This window comes from Symsagittifera roscoffensis, chromosome 9 (genome assembly GCF_963678635.1).
Source record: "Symsagittifera roscoffensis chromosome 9, txSymRosc1.1, whole genome shotgun sequence".
NCBI classification, from domain to species: Eukaryota; Metazoa; Xenacoelomorpha; order Acoela; family Convolutidae; genus Symsagittifera; species Symsagittifera roscoffensis.
This window is the reverse complement of record NC_087070.1, coordinates 40718862-40739651: the sequence shown is the minus strand read 5'-3', so window position 1 is coordinate 40739651 and position 20790 is coordinate 40718862. Positions and strand designations below refer to the sequence as shown.

At 37.7% G+C, this 20790-nt stretch overlaps 2 protein-coding genes across 2 annotated transcripts in view; both read right to left on the bottom strand.

The window, feature by feature from the left end:
- LOC134854596 (neuronal calcium sensor 1-like) overlaps window positions 1-20790 on the bottom strand; it is a 393660-nt gene that overhangs the window by 108154 nt on the left and 264716 nt on the right. The gene's annotated exons all lie outside the window — the stretch shown is intronic.
- Window positions 12144-19011, bottom strand: LOC134854392 (uncharacterized). The gene is made up of 7 exons (XM_063870623.1): window positions 18729-19011; window positions 17714-18182; window positions 17092-17369; window positions 15504-15867; window positions 13202-14465; window positions 12634-12819; window positions 12144-12393 (listed from the first exon to the last, which is right to left on the bottom strand). The coding sequence occupies exons 1-7, from the start codon at window positions 18750-18752 to the stop codon at window positions 12339-12341; spliced, it is 2640 nt and encodes an 879-aa protein (XP_063726693.1). The 5' UTR covers window positions 18753-19011; the 3' UTR covers window positions 12144-12338.

The window sequence follows — 20790 nt, the reverse complement described above, 5'->3', positions numbered from 1 at the left end:
TCTGTGCCATCCGTGTTCAACGACGTACCTGTAATTAGTTTTGCAGTACCGGATCACCGATGGTTAAAGTTAGAGTTTCTAGACTTTTTATTACAATCATATGGGAATGTTTAAAACTTTTTCTTTACAGCAAACCCTCAAACATACATTGTGAGTGGATTATCATTATAGGTACTGTCATATTAATTTAATCTTTTGGAGATCTGCGATATAACCTGCACATAGTGTTAGAAAATAAGCTGAAGTGTTCTAGACGTAAGTTATGGGGTGAGTCGGAGCGACATCCAAAGATTTAAAAAGTGGACAGAAACCTGATTTTCTTAATTTTTAAACGATTTGTTGTTTAATTTTTGGCTTTTTCATAAGAATTAAGAAGACATTTTTCAGGGCTGTATATGACATCTTGTGCAAAATTATCAAAACAGTAGAGATTTGCTCAACGAGGCCCTTCTGCGAAGGTTCCCAATTTTTTCTTGGGTTCATTTTTTTTAAACTGGTTCAAATTGTTTCTTTTGATCCTTACATGTGTTTAGATGAAATAATTTTGATTTTTTGTTCAAAATCATCTTTTATTTATGGGATGCAACTGACAGTTATGTTCCATGCATATTTATTAGCATTTTTCAGGTTTTTTTCCAATTGAATCAAACTCAGCTGTTATCGAAACAATCATATCAATTTTGTCATAACTTCGATTTCAGTTGATGTATGATCTTTAAGAAACATGTTGAAAACGTTCTGAATTTTAAGACAAGAAAATCAATTGAAGTAAAAAAATGAACAAAGTTAGAAATTAACTTTTCGATGAAAAACTTACTTTGTTTAGGTTTCTTCAATGATTTTTTTTCTGTTTTTGTTTTTATAAATGATAAAAAAATAACAAACTGCAAGAAGGAATGTTGGTTTTTGTTTTGGGAACGTTAAAGTCCTAGAAGAATAAAACTTGGAGTTCAGCCTTTGATCGAGTTTTCTAATTTAATCTGAAAACTCAAACATCTTCAGACCAAATTGTCTGAAAAATGAGAAAAACATTCTAAAATTTGAATAGTTCTTCAGAAACTGAGTTCGGAGTTTTGATAATTCGTCACATTCGACGCTCAATGAGTTTTTAGAGTTAGTGGAATTAGGAAAAAAGTTCACCCTGCGCCCTTGTTCTTTACGACCCCATTTGAAGCTGCTTCAAGTTGCCTTGATTCGAACTGGTTGGTTCTAGTGTAAGCTTCTCTGCTAGTGATGTTCATAAAAGATATTCGTATGATAAATCCGATTGAAGGAACTATAGTGCAGTCTGGATTTCAAAAGTCACTCGATTTTAATGACCACAAGAAAAGCTAGTTGTGGGGAGCTTCTGTATGTTATAACAATTACAGTCCACTGATCGTAGTTTGCATTTCAAAAAATAAACAAAATTGAGACAGCGTCAAAAATTTTTATCTAACTAGGCCAATTCATAGGAAAAAGCCATTAACTTTGTGGAGATTCTTCTTTTTTATGTCAATTTTTACCACATGTTTCTCTTTTTATAATCCGTCAAAAAGAACAAATATTAGCGGGCTTAAATGCTTAGCTAGAGTATATAATTAAAATTGTTTTCAACTGATTTGATTTTTTTCATTTTGATCTGATTTTTATTTGAAATGATAACTATAGTTTCTACAACCTGTGCTGCTTTCACTGTGATTAGTGAATCTGAAATTAAGAATGGAAGTACGTTTTCTTAAATCTGGTCTATTTTTTTTTCGAGGTTATATGAATTGGAAAAAGTTAAACTGTTCTCCAAACTGCAGATACAATTTCATCTTGCTGAATAAAATTTTAAAATGGCTTACGTTTACTAAAATATGGACTGATTGTTAGGAAAAAAAATTTTTTATCACTCCCAGTATACATTTTTTTTACTTTAGAAATTTTAGGATCAATCATACAATCTCCCCCCATAAGTGATCTACCGTAAAATGTCCTCCACAAGCATGAGTTTATTAATTTTGAAAACTATTTATGTATAAAAAAAAGCACTTCGAACAAAAAGCACAAAAAAATTGATTTTCACAATGTTTGTTCGGGATTGCATTTGAATGTGGTTGACGACTGTTATATAAATTACCAGTTTATTCAGTAAATATTTTGTGTTGCTTTGGCACCATCGGTACTGGCCAAGTCCTTGGTGCAGTTTAATTAGTACCTGCCAGTGGTGGTTACGTACTCTTGTGATCTAAATCAGTTGCTCAACCTTTGAATCTAAAGTTCAGTTATTCTATACAGTGAAATTTACGGTATCGAATTCTGCGTTTTTCACATGGCGCAGCAAGCAGGACAAGGCGCGGGAGCAGAAAAAAAACCACTTGGAATTACGGCGTTATGGCCTAGTAAATGCACGGAAGCACCGATGCTGTGGGAGCATTGGATTACTCGCTTTACCTAGGGAGTAATAGCAAAACATTCATTCAATCCGACAGCATTATATTTCGATCGGACGTTAAACGCAACGCAAATTGCGGCTCTACCGGAGGAAGTGAATGAGAAAAACCTTTTGGAAGCGGAACAGACTCTAATTTCTAATCTCTACCTGTGTTTGGGGAAACGAGGACAGAACGAATTACACAATCGGAAACCCCATTTGGATCTGGCGGCGACACGATATCCTCGAGTGTTGGATGAATTTGAAAGTGTTTTCAAGAAGTAGAGAAATGAAACCTTCGAGACGTATAAATTACTATCTAGGAAACAACGTGAAGGGGAAACGTTGGAAAAATTTCATTCAGTATGGAGTGGATTAGCTGCTAGATGTGCGTTAGGAGCGCTAGAGCGACGCATTTTGCGTGACGTATTTATAGTCAACATGTCAAATAAAGAGGCACAAACGGAACTCTGTCGTTCAACTAAAACCCCAGACGAGGTCTACCGAATTGCTTTGTCATACGAGCGGAGGGACAAATACGCCAAAACGTATAAGGTCACTGGAGGTGGTCTTACGGCGGCACCAGCGGGGGCGTTGCAGATAAAAACGGAGCCGATAATTGCCATCAGAGGCGGACGTGGCTTCGGCAGAGGAGGCAATCAACGAGCAGAGGAGGCAATCAACGTTTCAACGAGTGGGACGTGGATTCGGCAGAGGAGTCAATCGTGGTCGCGGAGGAGCGGATCGCAAGTGTTTCAACTGTGATCATAGTGGTTTTACTCCGGAACATATTGCAAAGTCTCCAGCGAGAAATTCTGCGTGCAATTTTTGCCGAAAAACCGGGCATGTGCCGCGGACATAGATCGGCAAATAGGGGACGCGTGGGAATGATAAATGAAGACGGCACCGACGGTGGACTCATTCAAGATGATCCAGAGGAGAGCGCGTCCAAGAAAGAGGAAGAATAGAAAGTCGCGGGGGCAAAGCTGGCCTTACGGATAAACGGTCAGGCAACTCAAGCCTGGATTGATAGTAGCTCGCCGACATCTATCTTTACCATAGGGGAATTGAGACGTACCTTGGGGGAATGTAATGTTCTTCTGCAGCAGTTGGATCCAAAAGATGATCAGTTTCGAGATTACGGGATCAATCCGCTGAAGTTTCTGGGGAAAATGCTGGTTACACTACAATCCAACGAATGGACAACCACTGCGTCTATCAATGTCATCGGAGGCTGCAGACCATCTATTATTGGCCTTGATGCCTGAACTGGGATTGATGTTGGTCCAAGCTCCATCGGAGCAGGGAGTGCACAATATACAGCCAGTTGGAAGCGCTGTAGAATTGGAAGACGACTTAGATGATTGGCAGAAACATTTCAATTCTACAGACCCGCGAGCGATAAAATTTCCGCAACCAATGGATATTGATTGGGGGGAACGATCGGATGTAGATTATGACGTGGAGCACATAAATCTTCCCAGGAAATTGGCACAGGTTCAGTTGGTTTCGGTGGCCGATCGGAACTCAGCTCCGGCGGTTGGCCCGAAACACTCCGTGGGAGTGAAGACGCGGAACGCAGATGCCCAAACGTCAAATCGACCAACCAAGCGGACGGAGTTCTTGTTTCAGCGCATCAAGGATTCCAATAAAAGGAAAAGTGGAGTCGCGGGAAAAACGCTCAGTTCAAATGCGCCGAAGACTTCGGAAACAGTAAGACATAAGCCTCCAACGATGGTCGCGGTTAAGCATAGGGCTGATCTCAAACGAGCCCAGAAAGAGCAGGCTGCGGGGGTAAATGCAAGAAAAACTATTGAAGCTGGGACACGATCGAAGTCGCAAAATTGGGATTATGAGGACGAGGCAGATTCGGATTCGGAGTACGAGCCATTGCGGATATCGCGATATGCTAATCAACAGGAAAAGAGGGACGAACTAAGAGCTGGACCTAGTCAAGGCGATACTTCGAGTGCGCCGCTGGCGCCAGAAAACACAGAGGGCGATGCGGAAACATCCGGCGGAGGCGGCGCGAAACCGTCCAAAGGAGTTGATAGCGAAATTCAAGACAGTGGCATCGGAAAAGGGGGAAGCGTCCCTAATTTAAGCGGCCAAGCACAATCGGGGAAGTTACCAAAGAAGAAGGAGGAGCGAGTTCGACGACAACGTTTGGTGTCGTACTATAGTCAAGTCCTTGGTGCAGTTTAATTAGTACCTGCCAGTGGTGGTTACGTACTCTTGTGATCTAAATCAGTTGCTCAACTTTGAATCTAAAGTTCAGTTATTCTATACAGTAAAATTTACGGTATCGAATTCTGCGTTTTTCACACGACCTAAATTAGTATATTTGCTTTCAACTTTCTCGTTTAAAAATTTTAGTTATGTTTAGATAGATCTAAGCTTTATTCAATTTTTTTTCTTAAAAAGTCCATATCCCCGTAAATAGATTAGGGGGGATATGTACGGTTGATCCCAAATTTATGGTGTGTTTGAGGGAAAATGTTTACCAGTGTGTCGAAGCCCACCTAAAATTGCACTCCCAAGACAAAGGCATGCACTTAAGATCATGTACATTTAGTATGATATAAAGTGGTAATGCGGTTTTCTCTATGCATGTGAAGTGCAAACAGAGATCGAGTTAAACCGCGCAACGAAACTCCCAGAACTAATTTTTAAAAAAATTTTAAAGCTTCTAAACGTCGCAAAACTTCGAGTGAAGTTCAACTGATTTGTTTCACTCAGTAGATTCCATCGAAAGAAATCATGTTTAAATTTGTCAACAAAAAAACATCAGTAGAGAGTTTATCAAAATATTTGTGCTGTGCAAATTGCAGCTTAGAACCGACTGAAAATAAAAATCATATGGCTCGTGTCTATGATGTTATGTCAGCTATTAACGAGCAATTTTTTACGGACATTCTTACAGTCTCTAACACAAGTTGTTTTTATAATACTTTTTAAAAATGTAAATCAACTCCTAATTCACTGCTATTCATGTTATTGAAGCCGTTACAATGGTATTAGTCAGCAGCGATTCGCAGAATTTTGATTATACATTTCATTAAGAAGAATTGCTTTGTTTCATGTGTTTTTGGCGTTTACCGGAGTTTCACTGAGCTTTGTTTTGAACAGTTTCAGTCAGTGCTGAATTAAAATAACCCCATGGAACCAACAAAATAATACTTATTTTCCAAAATTGGTTTAACATTAGATTAAAAATTCATCAGAAAAAATCCGTAAAATTTAAAGCAAAACTTCATGGTGCAATTATTTATCTAAAATTATTTATACAGTTTAACTGAGGCAATTCTTTCGTTAAATATTAACAAAGACAAGTAACAATATAAAAAAAATGAATTTTTTTTTTAATTTGAGATTTTTTTGAAAACCATCCCCCCACACGCCATATAAAGTACAAAAATATAGATTTCGCTCCTTGTAACAAATCAATTATGGCAAATAAACTTCTTTCAACCAAATTGGAACGATTTCTAAGACGGATTAACTCTCCGCTTACGCGTTAATAGCGCGAAATATATCGCGCGTTAAATGTCCCAAATTGGCAAAAATGGGATAACTTTACGAAAAAAGATCACTGGTAAAACATCTTTCCAAATTTAAGCTCAGGACGACAATATTTTTGAATGATATAAAAAACCGTCAAAACTGGTAACACGAATAAGACTACTCGTATTATCAGGGCAAAGACTTTAATGTTCCGACTGTTCCTTATTTCATATCAAATAGTTTTTGGGAGAAGAAAATATTGAAAACCTATTATTTTCGGAAAAATCAAAGTGTAAAACTTTGAGTCGTACGAAATTATTACAACTGACTAGCTAGCCTCAATTCAATTCTGAACAATTTTATTGTGCGTGATAAATCGCCACGCATGAACAATTCGCGTTACGCTCTCAGCATTATGAATAAACTCTTCAAAGCGCGCATAACTTAGTCCAAAACACGGCCAATATGGCAATTTTCAAATCAGCAGAACTTTACAAAAATTGATCGGAAGTGAAATATCTTATTTACATTTGAACTCAATACGTCGATATTTTTAATGGATTATAAAAAAATTTTGTTGAAAATCATTATTTCGATCGGTAAAAATTGACAGAATAAAAAAAACCACCCGGACATAAATTTTTCGTTTTCTTCGAAAATTGGAACAATTAAAGTGTCAACCGTTAAAAAATAACTTAAATTTGCCTCGTTTTTTAGCTTTATGTTGAGCCCGATAGACTGACGTAATGACGTAACTTATGTAAGAATTCTGCAAAAGCAAAGCATGCATAATAATGTTTAAACAATCACTGTTTCTTCTATAATTTTAAAAAAGAAACGTATTTAAAAAATGAAAACATTGAAAATTAAAAATAAACATTTGGGGCTTTGTTTGTTTTTTTAAGCAGTCCTTTTGAGCAAAATTTAACTCTGCATTTTTGGTTTTCACTCCAACCATTGAAAAAAATGCCATCCTTTCTTTCGAGTTCAATTTTTGCAAAAATTGTTGAGACTGAAGACATCGGTTATTTTGATTTTGTTCGTTTTTCTGCATTTTTATGGGGAGCGTATTAATTAAAGAATAATTGTTCATCCTAGGTTCTTCAATTTGCAGTAAAATTTGCATTGATTAATGCACCGATTCAAAAATTAGATTAACTTAAATTCCAAAAGTTTACATTACGAGGCCAAACTGTGCACTGGATAGGCGCACAATTTTGTGTCTGTATGTTCCTGAATTCCAGAGACAAGTCTTAGAACATTTTTTGAAATGTAGGTGGATTCCACTTACAAATTTTCAGTGGGTTCCGCGTACAAATAACTGTAACGTAAATTTTGTCGGCCCATTGATTTCGTTGCGGATTCCGCAACGAGCAAATATAAGTTGTTTCTCCGGATTCCGCAAATGTAAGCGGATTCCGCAACTGTAAATGGATTCCGCAATTTTATGCGGAATCTGCTTACAATTTGCGGATTCCGCTTACAATTTGTGGAATCCGCTTACAATTTGCGGATTCCGCTTACAATTTTCGGATTCCACCTACTGCTGCGGGTTCCGCGACAGCTTACTATACACATATATTAATATTTGTTCATGGATTCCAGAAATTTGTTCCGGATTCCACACATTTGTTGCGGATTCCGCGGAGTTGCTTGTTTTTGGAGCAATTTTGAGCAATACAGTGTTTTAGCTATTTTCCGTGGAATCCAAAAACAGCAGACAAGATCAAAGAAATATAGCAGTTTTGCGGATTCCGGGACAAATCTGATTCTTGCTTGTTTCGGAAGCCGCTTACAGTGCACAGAAGGCACAGTTTGGCCTCGTAATGTATTTTAATAACCCCACTTTTTTTTGTACAGTTATCCTTTTTTCTAGAGAAAATTAGAAAAAAATAGAATAAGTGAAACTAGAAAAAATTTGAGAAAGTGTCAATTTTTTCTTCTCGCATCCCATGATCCACCAGAAGTATAATATCTAGCTTAAATCAACCTTGGTTTGATTATCATAATGTTCCATCTCCCCAAAAAAGAGTTTAGCAAGTTATTAGCTTCTGATTTTTAAACTAAAACAATTACTTTTTTCAAACGTTTAAGAAGCTGGAGCAAAAAGAATTGAGAGGACAAACTTATCAATTATAATCATTTAGTTTTATAAAAAAAAATCAGTGCTTTAAGAAAGTTATGATAAATCAAAGCAATATGGTTTTGTTTAAACGCGCTCGGTAGCGTCAGCAATAGTGTTTTTTAGATCTGCGAAAATTGCTTTTTGTTATCGTTAAGAGTTGATAAAATCTGGTGTTGTTGGCCTGCTTTTATTCTGGTTTTTTGGCCATTTCATAAATGGTTTCTACTCTTTGGTGTTCAATTTAGTGTTAATTTGTCCTTTAGTCTTGTATACTCTATGTTTTTAAATAGATGTACTAGTTTTAAAGTATTTGTGTTGTTTGTCATTTTTTTTCGACATGGTAGGTTTTGTCGCTTTTTCGACCAGCTGCCATAGTATGCTTGTGTTGCATTGCAAATGGGTTGCATTGCAGATGCCAGAACAATCATCTTGTAATCGAAAGAAAAACTGTTTTTCCCGTTAACAGTTTTCTTGCAAATCTGTTAGCAATTGAAAGCGTATCAGAGTTTCGAGTTCCGATCAGAGGTTGGTTTTTCAATATGTATGAAAATCATTGTCTTTTCGTTTGTTTGCTTAATTTTTGACGGTCTAATTTCTGAGGATGGAACTTTTTTTTGAAAATTGGCAGTCATTTGTTTATGTTTTTGCCTTAGTCAGCTTATTTCGTGTCGTTTGAAGGGCAAAAAACAAAACGAATTTTTTTATACCACAAGCTTTTCAACTCGATTTTACTCGATTCAAAATTGCGTTTTTGATGTTCGAGAGGGCGACGTGGCACAACTGTGAAGATAATTGCTACAATTTTTTTAGAGTTCAGTATTTTGAATCCCGTAGCCGGTTAATTCGTTTTATCTTTCAAAGTCTCCTGTTTTTTTTTTCGTTACTTGCCTTTTTTAAACCATTATTTGCTTGCTTTTGCAAAGTGCAATTTCGTTTCTGTATCTATTGCTAAAAACGCCAAAAACTCTCTGGACGCATGATTTTTGGGGACAATTTTTAAGCGAAAAACATAAATATCCTAGACGCATTTTTCAATCAGAACTCTGAATAAATCGGAACTGAATGTCTGTCTTTTGATCAAACTTAAATATTTAGACAAGTTGTCTCGAATTTTGAACGTAAGGCAAGGGGGGAGATATCAAGGCAGGGTAGTGCAAGGAGACTCAGCATACGGCAAGGCAGAGTAGCCGATAGCAAGGATGGGCAGGGCAGCAAAAGGCAATGCAGGACAGCGTAAAGCACTTCAGGACAGCACAAAGCAAAGTGGTGCAGGACAGAAAGCGTTGACAGCGAAAGGCAGGGAAGCGTCAGGCAAATCAGGGCATCGTAAAGCCACTAGAGTAGTGCTAGGTAATGGGGGCAGGGCGGAAGCGCAAGCCAATCTATACGACCTCGTTATCTTTGCTCTCCGAGTCTCAGCTCTAAAGAAGTTTAGTTTAGGTCAATTTCAATTATTTAGGCAGATTGTCTTGTATTTTTGAGCGCAAGGCAAGAACGGACAGAGTAAGGCAGTGCAGCGCAAGTCAAGGGGGCCAAAACAGAGAAAGTAGTTTCAGTGTAGGGCAAGGCAGAGTAGCTCAGAGAAAGAAGAGGCAGGGCAGCAAAAGGCATGGCAGGGCATGGCACGGCAAGGCAAGGCCGTGCAGTACAGGGCAAGGAGAAAGGAGAAACAGGATAAACAAAGTAACATAGCAGGGCAGCGCAAAGGAAAAGCAGGGCAGCGCAACGAAAACAGGGCAGCATAAGGCACGGCAGTGCAGCTTAGGGCAAAGCCAGACAGTGCAAGGCATGGAGGCCAAGAAAGAGTAGAGAGGTTCGGCGTAAAGCAAGGTAGGTTAGTACAAAGCAAGGAGATGGAGGGTATCTCAAGCAAGGGTAGGGCAGCGCAAGGCCAGACCGAACAGCTTTGGGCAAGGCAGGACATGAGGAGCAGTGCAGCGTTGGGCAAGGCAGGACAGTGTAGGGTAGCAAAAGGCAATGCTCCTTGCCTCATGAAAGAACCAGCGTTGGAAAACTATTTTCTGTAAATTTCAGCCAATCTGAATTGAGTATTCAAAACCTTCAAAAAAAAGCGACAAGTTTAAAAAAAGCGAATAAAAATAAGCAAGTAAAAGTAAAAACGACGATTTGAAAAAAGTTAAAAGCGTGAATTTTCAAACATTGGGAAATCGAAGTCGGGCATTGCAAAATCCTGAAACCGATTTAAAATAAAAATAAACAAAAGTAAAATTTATAGTATATTTTAACGAATGAGACATCTATAGTATATCTTCACGTAATGTTCCTTTATATGTATACACGTTATGTTTCATTTTCACACGCTATAGTATTCTACATCTTATTTTGAATTTTCCGTTAGAAAGTTTTCCATTATTCGGTCTCTCCATTATGAGAATACTCACATAAAAAAATTTTGAGTCTGCTCATTCTCCGTAATGGGTTTAGCAGTTACCTCTAAATCTCTCTGCTTAAAAACTTTGTTTTCTGTCGTCCCCATATCTATGCAGTTTTGGAAATTTTAGTGCCCTTTTGATTTGTCTAAATTTTGATTGAACTTTTGAGGCAGTGTAAGAGTGACGAAATAACAAACTGCCAAACGATGTTACTGTAGGTAAAAAACTGTTTTCACTCTTTCCTGGCATCCATGCCTAATTATGTTCAGCAGTGCTGGAAATGAATGTAGGTGCCTCTGGTTGCAATAATTGTTTTGAATGGTTGAAAAATGAGGAGGAACTTTGTGTTCAGGTGTATTTTTTTTGCTTTCCATGGAATTTTAGCTACCACAAAGCATCATAGAAACAGTTGACAGGTATATAAAATTTTTGCTCTTTCACTCGTCATTCGAACAACGTTAGAAAACTTTGAAAAAATTATCGCAGTGTTGAGAAAAACCAGTTTGAAATTTTTGATTTTTCGTCTTTATTCGTGCGAAGAAATTGGCTAAAAAGCTTACAATAGCCTTGTTTAAGCCTTAAAAATTTAATTTTACTCGAGCAAAGTTTTTTTCGTTTTTCTAGTCAGTTTTCTACAAAAATTATTTTACGTAATTTTGCGTAATTTACCAAGACTGTCGAAAATGCCTATTCTCTAGAGTTTTGTTGAGATCCTTTTATCATATCATGCGGAAAAAAACTACCCTGATTTGATATATATTTATTAAAAAAAGGTGTTTGGAAATTCTGTGCTTCTTGCACAGTAACCGGCTATCCTTGTTTTTTCTTGTAAACTTTTATCCAGCCATTAGTTTTTTTAATTTCAAGTTCTGTGAAAACTTCTGTTCTTTCTATTGAAAAAAAGTTAATTTACACAATGACAAGTGCTGAAAATGGTACAATTTGCTCTGATTTGAAAATTCGGACGTTGAGGTGAAGATTTGTTTTAGAAAAGGCAAGCGGCATCGAAAACTTTGATGCGTTTTTTTTTCGGTATCGGATTGTTGATCAACATTTTCAATGCTGGTTGAGGATCGAATCATGGTATCTTCGAGTTTGCTTGTTTCATGAAAATCTATGTTCTTTTAGTCAGTCAGAGCTTCTGTTTGCGCGGTGCGGTGATTAGATTATTTATCTTAGGCGCAACTTCTGTCGTGTATTTTTTCTATGCTTACTCTATTCTGAAACCAATCCATTTAATACCGTTAGTCGACTTTTTTCCTTAAACATTTTTGTTCACAGGATGGCTAAAATTGGTGGTCATATCCAAAACTGTACGTTTGTTAACCAACAGACATATTTTGAGCATGTCTGCTTTTAAAAGCCCGTTCTGTTGGAATTTTATTTCTGTCGGTTGTAAATTTACCAACTTCGATTTCAGTATTCTTTGTCTAAAGCAGTTGGCAAGATGTTTCACAATGACAGTTTGACATATGCTATGCTCAACTCTGATTGGCTGAAATTTATAACTGTTTGCGAAGTGGGCAATCTCCCCCCTGGTTGTTTTAGGGGGGAGATTGTTCACTTGGTCCTAAAATTTCATTCATTTCACCACGTAATTATTGGTTAAAATCGGATGTTTGACATTTCGGATGTTTGACATATCGGATGTTTGCCCTCGATCCGGATGTTGTCTAGCAACGCAATAACCTCAATTCTCGTTGTCTTTTAGTTTATTTCAGCACAATTAGAAAATTAGAATTGAAAGTTAAACTGAAACTAATAAGTAGATTCCCGGAAGTTTTCCATTCGTCAGAAACAGTACCTTGGTCAGAAAGAATGGTTACATCAGCAGAATTTCTACAGCTAAGTTATTAGGTTTATATCAAATATATTTTTTTGGATAAAATTCTGGAACGTGTTTTTGTGTCCAATTTCATCAGGCGAAGTTTGCCCAGTTGCCCTGTCCTCTCCGCAAGTTTGCGTCCACCTCTCTGAAACAATGGATACAATTGATGCAACTTTTGACTCGAATATTGAAATTATAAATTTCATGTCTACTTTTGATGGCTACAGATGATGGCTTGAAACAGATGATGGCATGAAGGCATCTAAATTATTTTTTAAAAGAAAACTTTAAGAATTTGAAAGCTTTTTTCATTTTTCTTCAAGTGATATTAAGGTGAAATACAAAGTGGTCTTTTTGGTGCATAGTAATGGATTGTACACACTACCTCGGTGGTGCTTCATTTTGGGCGGGGGGCAACAAGGCCACTGGAGTCGGAGGGGTCACTTGTCTCGGCACTGGGGCTGGGGGAGTTGGCTCTCGTGGTGGTTCGGCTGCCGGCTCCACTCGGTTGCTGCGCCTCGGTGCTTGTCGTTGGGTCTTCGAGCTGTCGATTGTATCAATTGTTGCTTCTCTGAAGATTTAACAGTTATATATTTTTTTACATGATTAAGAAAAAATGACGCACATTTATGTTATTTTTAGCAGTCTGGATCATTTTATACAAAAATGTAATAGTTCAATAAAAAAATTGATTGCACTTTTTCTTGGAAAATTTTTGGCTTCCTGAGTAATTTCGAAAATGTAAGAGCGCAAAAATTAGATAACAATACCATAACACCATTGTGATGAATATATAGGCTTTTTGAATGATTTACACAAGAACGTAAATATTAGAAAAATTTTAATTGAAAAAATTTGGTAGTCAAAATTTTTGAGCAATTGAACATATTAAATTCAAATATAGGAGTCTGTGAGACAAACAAAATTAAAAAGCAATCAAGGCATAATTCTACCTGTAATTAGTCAGAACTCCCCCAGTGTGAGAACTCAGTCCGTTTTTCAACTCCAGCTCCATCTGATGGCTCACACTCGGGTAGGAGAAAAGACACGCAAAAAAGTCCTCCAATCCGCTTCCATAGTAGTCGAGATGGGATCGAACCCGCGACCTTTGGACTGCCAACACAACCACGAATATCAGGTAGCAGAGCCATCCGAATGCCCACAGACCATCAATGTAATAACGCAGAGCGTTCAAAGCTGATGCGCCACTAAGCAGAAGGTACAAAAAAGCCGAAATCACCAACGCAAGGTTGTTGTTAAGGTTCCGAACAACACAGTAGGCTTTGGAGGAGTTATAAGGTCCAGTGAAAATGTTTAGGAACCAACCCATAATTGGATCCACTTTTGCAACTGTGCAGAAATCGAGAAAGCCGACACGCCATGTAGCCGACTTGTGGTCAACTTCACCAGTTGTGACGCGTAACGCGCGATACAAAGCGATCATCATGACCGCCGACAAAATCGACATTGGGAAGCTTAGCACATACGATACATTTGCAATATCAGATATTGTGTAATCGCCTTCAATCGTAACCAACGCCGTACTTGTTCCGCCAATCAAAATCAACCAAATCACGCTCATGCCGCGAGAGGGCTCGTACTTTCCAGCTGCAATAATCGTGCTGATTACATAACCGACAAAAGATAAACTGACAACTGCAAATGCAAACATCGCGAAGAGTGAAAGACCATGTAGGGCTTCGTCTAGCTCGAAATATGTCCTTAAAAGGGCAATCATTCGTTTGTCAGCCGAATAGCAAGAGAGCAACGCAACATCCCGACGACTGTCTTCGGGTGAAGGTCCTCGGGTGTTTTGAATGTAATCAAACCCATCCGCAATGTTTTCCGCAGATCCCGCGAGATCCGATTCCCGCAAGTTAGGAATGAATACAGCAAAAGTCGAGCCCAAGTTTATATATTTAGTCAGTGTTGCTAATGAGCACGTGTTGCAAGTCGCCGCTTGACAAAGAGGTGCTGCATTGGCAGTTGTGAAAGCCAGAGGGGACAAGGCGGTTAGCGTAGCCGGATTCGAGAGAGCGGCAGAGTCCCAGTTTTCGGAACAGCAGTAGGAGGATGAATGGGCCAGACGTTCGGATGCGATTGCAGCTCCTCCGAGAACTGAGATTCCGACTAAGACGGCAGCAACCGGAGCAATGAAAGAGTAGGTTATGAACTCTCGCACTGTTCGTCCTTTGGACACTCTTGCGAGAAGTATACCTAAGAAGTAGACATCATTAAATAAGCCATATAATATTCCATTTTAAACTTAAATTCTGAAAATCTCAGCTAGAACTCTAATGGGCGTCTTCTCCCCTACCCTCTTAGGGTCCTTTTAAGCCTCTCTTGTCACGAGTTTCTTAATTCAAGCACATGTACAATACAAAAATAAACAATTGACATTTTTTTCCATATTTACGGTTTTTTTCGGCAAATATGACTGCGCGATTTGAGCATTCTGTGCTTCTTGCGCAGCTCTCATCTACTCTTATTATTTTCTTTTCTTACTTTGTCTTCTTCATTAATGTTATTGTTTTGACTATTGAAAATAGGGAGGAACGTGGTATTCGGGTGTTTTAGTTTTTTCTTTTTTCTTTTTTTTTGTTTTCCTAGCAAAATCAGGCATAATCATCGGAGGTGGCCAAGTATTATATCATATTAAAGCTTTTTCCTTCATGACTCAAACGACAGTAAAAAAATTTCAAAGTGTTATCCCAGTCTTGAGAAAAACCGATATGAATGAATATGAAAATTTTGAGATTTTGTCTAATTTCGAGCGAGTAACGCGATCGAGTAACGCGATCGAGTAACGCTCGTTATGTTGAAATTTACAGTTTTTTTAAACTTTTAACTTCGTTTTAACTTTTAGGATGAAATTGTTAGTTTTACAATTAAAAAAAATAGTTTTGGATGATTCAAATAGCGCTTGTTTTGCAAAAAAGTTTTTTAAAATAGAAATATTGTGCAAAAAATTGGAAAAAAAAATTTCAAGTTTTTTTTTCATTTTTTTGTTTTTTTTTGGGAGACAAATAGTGTCAATCAGCCAATTTTTAAAATTTCATACGCGATTGTATAATTCTCAAATCAGATCACCCACTAAAAACGACACTAGTTTGAAGAAAAGTTTTAACAATTTCTTTTATTTTTATGAATATGGTCGGAAAATTCTTTGATACTTTCACAGCAACTGGTTTTTCATGTATATTAGTTGTAGTTGTTTGATAAAATGGCAAACAAAAATTTTGCCAGGTAACTAACCGACAAATGGCGCCCAAGTGAGCCACCAGCTCCAGAAGACGAACGTGTTGTTCTCAAACCAGTCTTCCGGTCCATCTGTCTGTCCAGCGCCTAGAGCTCTCTGCCGTTCACTGGCACCAGCACTTGCACTGAGCTGTTCAAAGGCATCTGTATGGAATCCCAGTTGCAGCAACCAGTTGAGATAGTTGCCAAGTGATTGAACGAAGAGGTTCAGAAGGAACCAGGAGTTGTCGAGCAAGAAGACGACTACGACCAGAGAAGCGCCAGCCGTGAGCGCAATGAAGGTGAATTTGGACAGGCCGTACTTGACTCCGAACAGCGAAATCAAGGCAGAACATCCGACGACTGTCCAAATTATTGAGAGCTAAACAGTATGAACATTGAAATATGAGCAGAACAAAAACAAAAAACTGGAAACTTTACTCGTAAATACATTCAGTCCAGTGAGAGCCGTCAAACTGGACTTCAGTTCATTTTCCACTCAAATATTTTCACTAAAGACATTTTTACTCAAAAAATGCGTCACAAGTCCATCATCCCATCGCGGTCCAGAGTTCAAGTGAAACCTCGATCCGTAATCGTTGCCGAAATATGAGAACAGAAAACTTAGTCTTTGTTCCGAAAAAATCAACAGATAACTGCATGTAGTGTAATAATTACACAGAGGCACAATAACAATATCATTAAAAAATCTGATGAAGCCTGGTTCCGACAGTATGTTCCGACAGAATGTTCTGACCATATTCATAAAAAACAGAAAAAACTTTTTTAAATTTCCGTCTAATTAGTGTCCTTTTTAGGGGTGGTGTGATTCGAGAACTACACGATCGCGTAGATAATTTTTGGATTAGGCATGATCGACAAAAATAAATTGTTACTAAAAAAATCATGCTGATGACAATCTCCAAGACTGGGTTCTGTTAGGATGATTATTTCTAAAAAAAAAGTGGATACTGGAAACAGTTTTTTGTTTCCTCCGTTTAAAATGGGGGGAACTTTTTATTCGGATGTGTTTTTTTATTTTTTTTTCAATTTTTTTTTGTTTTCCTTCTAAAATCAGATACCCCAAATAATAATCGGACAAGGTTGAATGATATATCATCTTGAAGCCCTTTTATTTGTGATTCGAATAAGTTTTACAAATTTCAAAAAAAAACTTCTCAGTATCGAGACAACCCGATTTGAAATTTTTGATTTTGCAGTCTTATTTCGAGCAAGACGCATAACAGACGCATAATTGTTTTTTTTTAAGAAGGATAAGCCTATTCGAGACCTGAAAGTTTAATTTTAACCTAATCAAATTAGTGTTCGAAGTTCTTTAGCGCATTCAAAAAAGCAAAAAATGAGCAAAAAAATTTTCAAAGTTTTTCAAATTTTTTTAAACTGTTGTCCATCTTGCCAAGTTCATGAAGAGTGTCGAATTTGCTTATATTTTAGGCTTTCAGTTAATCTCATCAAACCACGCTCATAAAAAAACGACATTGAATTGAAATGTGTTTTTTTTTTCAAAAATATGATCGGATGGAGATTCTGCGCAACTTGCACAGCAACCGGCTATCATTTTTATGATTAGAAATCGAAGAACTACCTCAATCCAGTCTTTGTTCTGGGGAAGCTCGTCAGTGAGAAGATCCATGAGATACAGTCCAGAGTACATGTGTCGAGCAGAGAAGACAACTTGGAAGACAAAGTTGAGGAAGACAATGACCACAGCCACAGTGTCCACAACATCCCCCAGCCAGGTGTGAACAGATTTACCCACCAGGGGGTAGAAGCAGGAGCGGAGAGTCAGAGGGAGACCCTCTCTGTGGGCGAGGAGGGAGAGAGTGAGACCGAACAAACAGAATACAACCCAAGCATGAACACCTGAAATGCATCACAAAAAATAATGGTTTGTTTTTTTTTCCATCAAATAGCCCTTCCAACAAAGTAGATACACTGTGAAGAGCAAAGTTGACTGTGTGGGGAGGGGAGGGGAGGGGAGGGGGAATAATTAAAAGTAAGAGACGCAGAATTTTGTGATCTTCATAATCAAAAAACAAGATAAGGAGGATTTTTTCTGGTAATTTTTTGCGACAAAAAATGACTTGAAGATTGATTTTGTTTTTAATCTGGTTGAAGACATCAGTCAGAGCACCAATAAAAATGCAAAGTGTTCTCAATGGGAAATTTAAAAAAAATGGAAACCAATGGCCATAACTTTCTCTCACCGTAATGAAAAAAGGTCAACTTGATCGCCATCTGAGCTAGAGTGTTGTCTGCAATATGGGGGTCGGCCAAGTACCTATTCGACCCATCTTTTGGGTCATAGTGAGATATGGGGTCACTGACCGCATAGTAGAACATCTGCGAACTGACCCCTGCGACAAGCGCCATTGCAAACATAGTCATGGTTGAAAACTCTGGCTTTTCATCTTGGTTATCAGCTAGCCGAACGTTTTTAAATCGACCGAAGAAGATATAGGCGATGAATATTATCATGACATCGCGAGAGCTGACATGGAACCAGGTCCATATTTCGGCAACCCATTCCAGAGCGTCCGAATACTCCTCTGGCACGAGATTGTCGAGTAGAACGCATGAACAAACCAGCGCTGCAATTGAGAGAATTGAGAGGCAAAGAACCACTGGGTTAAACTCTGTTTTAATCAAAGGCAGTTTGACGCTGTATATTTGGTCCTGAAATATACTAGGTTAGGTGAGCATTGACGTTTTAGCTGTGAAGGTATCCTATCCTACTCTCATTTGAAGGTTCAATGTTGGTTCATGGCCCGTTATCATTTCAAAGGGTGAAGCATCAAATCGCCAACCCTTAAAAACTACCAAAAACATGTCGTTCTTAATCATGGCATGTACGGCAATGCTAATTGAAGAGCTGAACACTTTCTAACCAAGAAAAGGCTCCTCCGTTGGTACTTTTTCAAGACAACTAATTTTGGTCAATGAGACTTATAATATTGCTAAAATAGGCTTAGGCACCAATTTACACGGGATTCGAGGGAGAGGGGGAGAAAAAACACAAATTTTTGGTCAAAAAAGCTGCAAAAATGCGCCAAATTAGCCAATAATTGTTTGCTTCAATTTTAAACTTTCTTCTCAGAATTGGATAGGGACGGGGACGGGGGAGAAGAAACACACTGAGTTTCTTTTTAAATTTCAAACTGAGTTTCTTTTTAAATTTCAAAGCTAAAAAATAAGTTAAATCTTATCTAAGCCAAAGTTTACCTGATTGTAACTGTATCCTTCCATTGCTGGTCCCAAATGTCTTGAACTGCGTCTAGTCTGATCTTAGACTGATATTTTATCTCTCTCAAATTGTCGTCAAAAATATTCGTTTCTACAATAGTATTATTAGTTATTTTATACAATATCTGGTTTGACTGAAGTTTATCAGTTTTAAATCAGCACTAAGCCAGTTTTTTGGTTATGATAAACATTGAAGCCTTTGTCTTGCATTCCAGCTTGGTTATTTAATTTTAAAAAGCTGAAACGTACTAAGACAGTTCTGACGCAAGCGCTTGTCCAGCTTTTTTTCGGCTCATGCAGCTTAATGCGCATAATTGAAATGTTGTCATTATGAACCAGATGAACTTTGGTTAGATTGATATTTGAATCAGTTTGAGAAAAATTTTCAATTTGTAAACATGCGCCAAGTATAAAATAATGGGCTTCATGAGTTGGTGGAAAACGTCATCATTGTTGTTATGCGTAATTCGTTTTTATGATTCTTCAAATCAAGTAAGTGACAAACAGCAAACTCGAATAGAAAAACTTCAAAACTGATGTTAAACTGACCTCCTTAATAAATTATTCTAATTCTTCAACTAAGTATGTACACATGTACAGTTATAAAGTTACAAGATAAAAAACGTAGTTCCCAGTTTGAAATAAAATGTCTGCTGTTAAATATTTCAAACTGTGAGAGGACAACCCGGGTTGATGTCGTGGTTTTATGTTCAGATTTTATAAGTCTGAATCGATCTGCGTTGGGACCGAAAATGCATAATGGCAACGCAAGTCAAAGTCTGCAAAGTCCAAACATAAGTCTGCAAAGTCTGAACTTAAGTCTACAAAGTCTGAACATAAACCTGCCAAGTCTGAATATACATGTTTATAAAAAAAGCTCACATACAAACAGAATAGAAACTTCTGAAATCTACAGTCAATTTTTTTTGTTTCCGCAGTCTGAACCCAGAATTTGTTATTTCATAATTTTGAAACCAGGTTTTGACTTCCTCGCAGTTTTACTGTTCTCATAGTCCGAACAGGCGTTTTTTGTGTACACGAGTTTTTATCGGACTCTTTGGTTTGAAACAAGATGAAATGATCCACAGGGTGACATGGTCTTGTTCCGAAATTCTGTGGTCCACACGGTCTGAATCCGGATTTTTTTTCGTTAACACAATCTGAAACCCAGTTCCTTTGCCCACACGGTCTAAAGTGGATTTCCGCAGTCCACGCGGTCTGATCACAGCATTTTCTGGTTCACATGATCTGATTATACCATATTGTGGTCTTAAGAATCTGAAAATGCTAAATCTTGATCCACACGCTCTAACCATAAAAATACAATCTTGAGCCGCGGACCTGCCATCAAAGCTCAGAAATTTTCTGACTGGTATCTAATCAATACCAGATGTCACATAAAAATGAAAATAATTGCAACACAAATCACAAACTTCCTTAACGGGAAAAACGTTGACGTATTATATGTGGGTAGATGATCACACACAAATATTTCCATGTTCAACGTGGAAACAAACAAGTCACAAACTACACAAAATCTTACGAGATTTATGTCCAGAGTAGACATGATCGTATCCTGAAATTTATGACTATATACATTGATGAAATACGTACAGGGTGATGAATTAAAGTACCTATGAGCAAATTCCTATGTAATTTCTGACCACCTACGTAAAATTAGTGTTACACAATTTACAAAATGGGGTAATTTTCTATCACTAAAGAAAAGTTTCGAACTTAGAAGAAAGGTTGAAATAAACAGAGGGTTTTAAGAGAAAAAATCAATTATGAAAAAAAATTGAGGACTTAGTCTAAATTTTCCATGGCCTCAGTTTCTACGACATACAAAACATTGCTTTTTCCGTTGTCTTCTAATTTTTCAAATTGATTATTCGTCGGGTCTTGCTTTATTGGAGTATCGTGTGTCTGTTTCGGTATTGGTGATTTTTCTGGAATTTAACGCACGGGTGACATAGGGCTTCCGAATGACACTTGTGTTATTGGCGGGTTCTCTAGTGTAATTGGAGTACGGAAGTCCAAC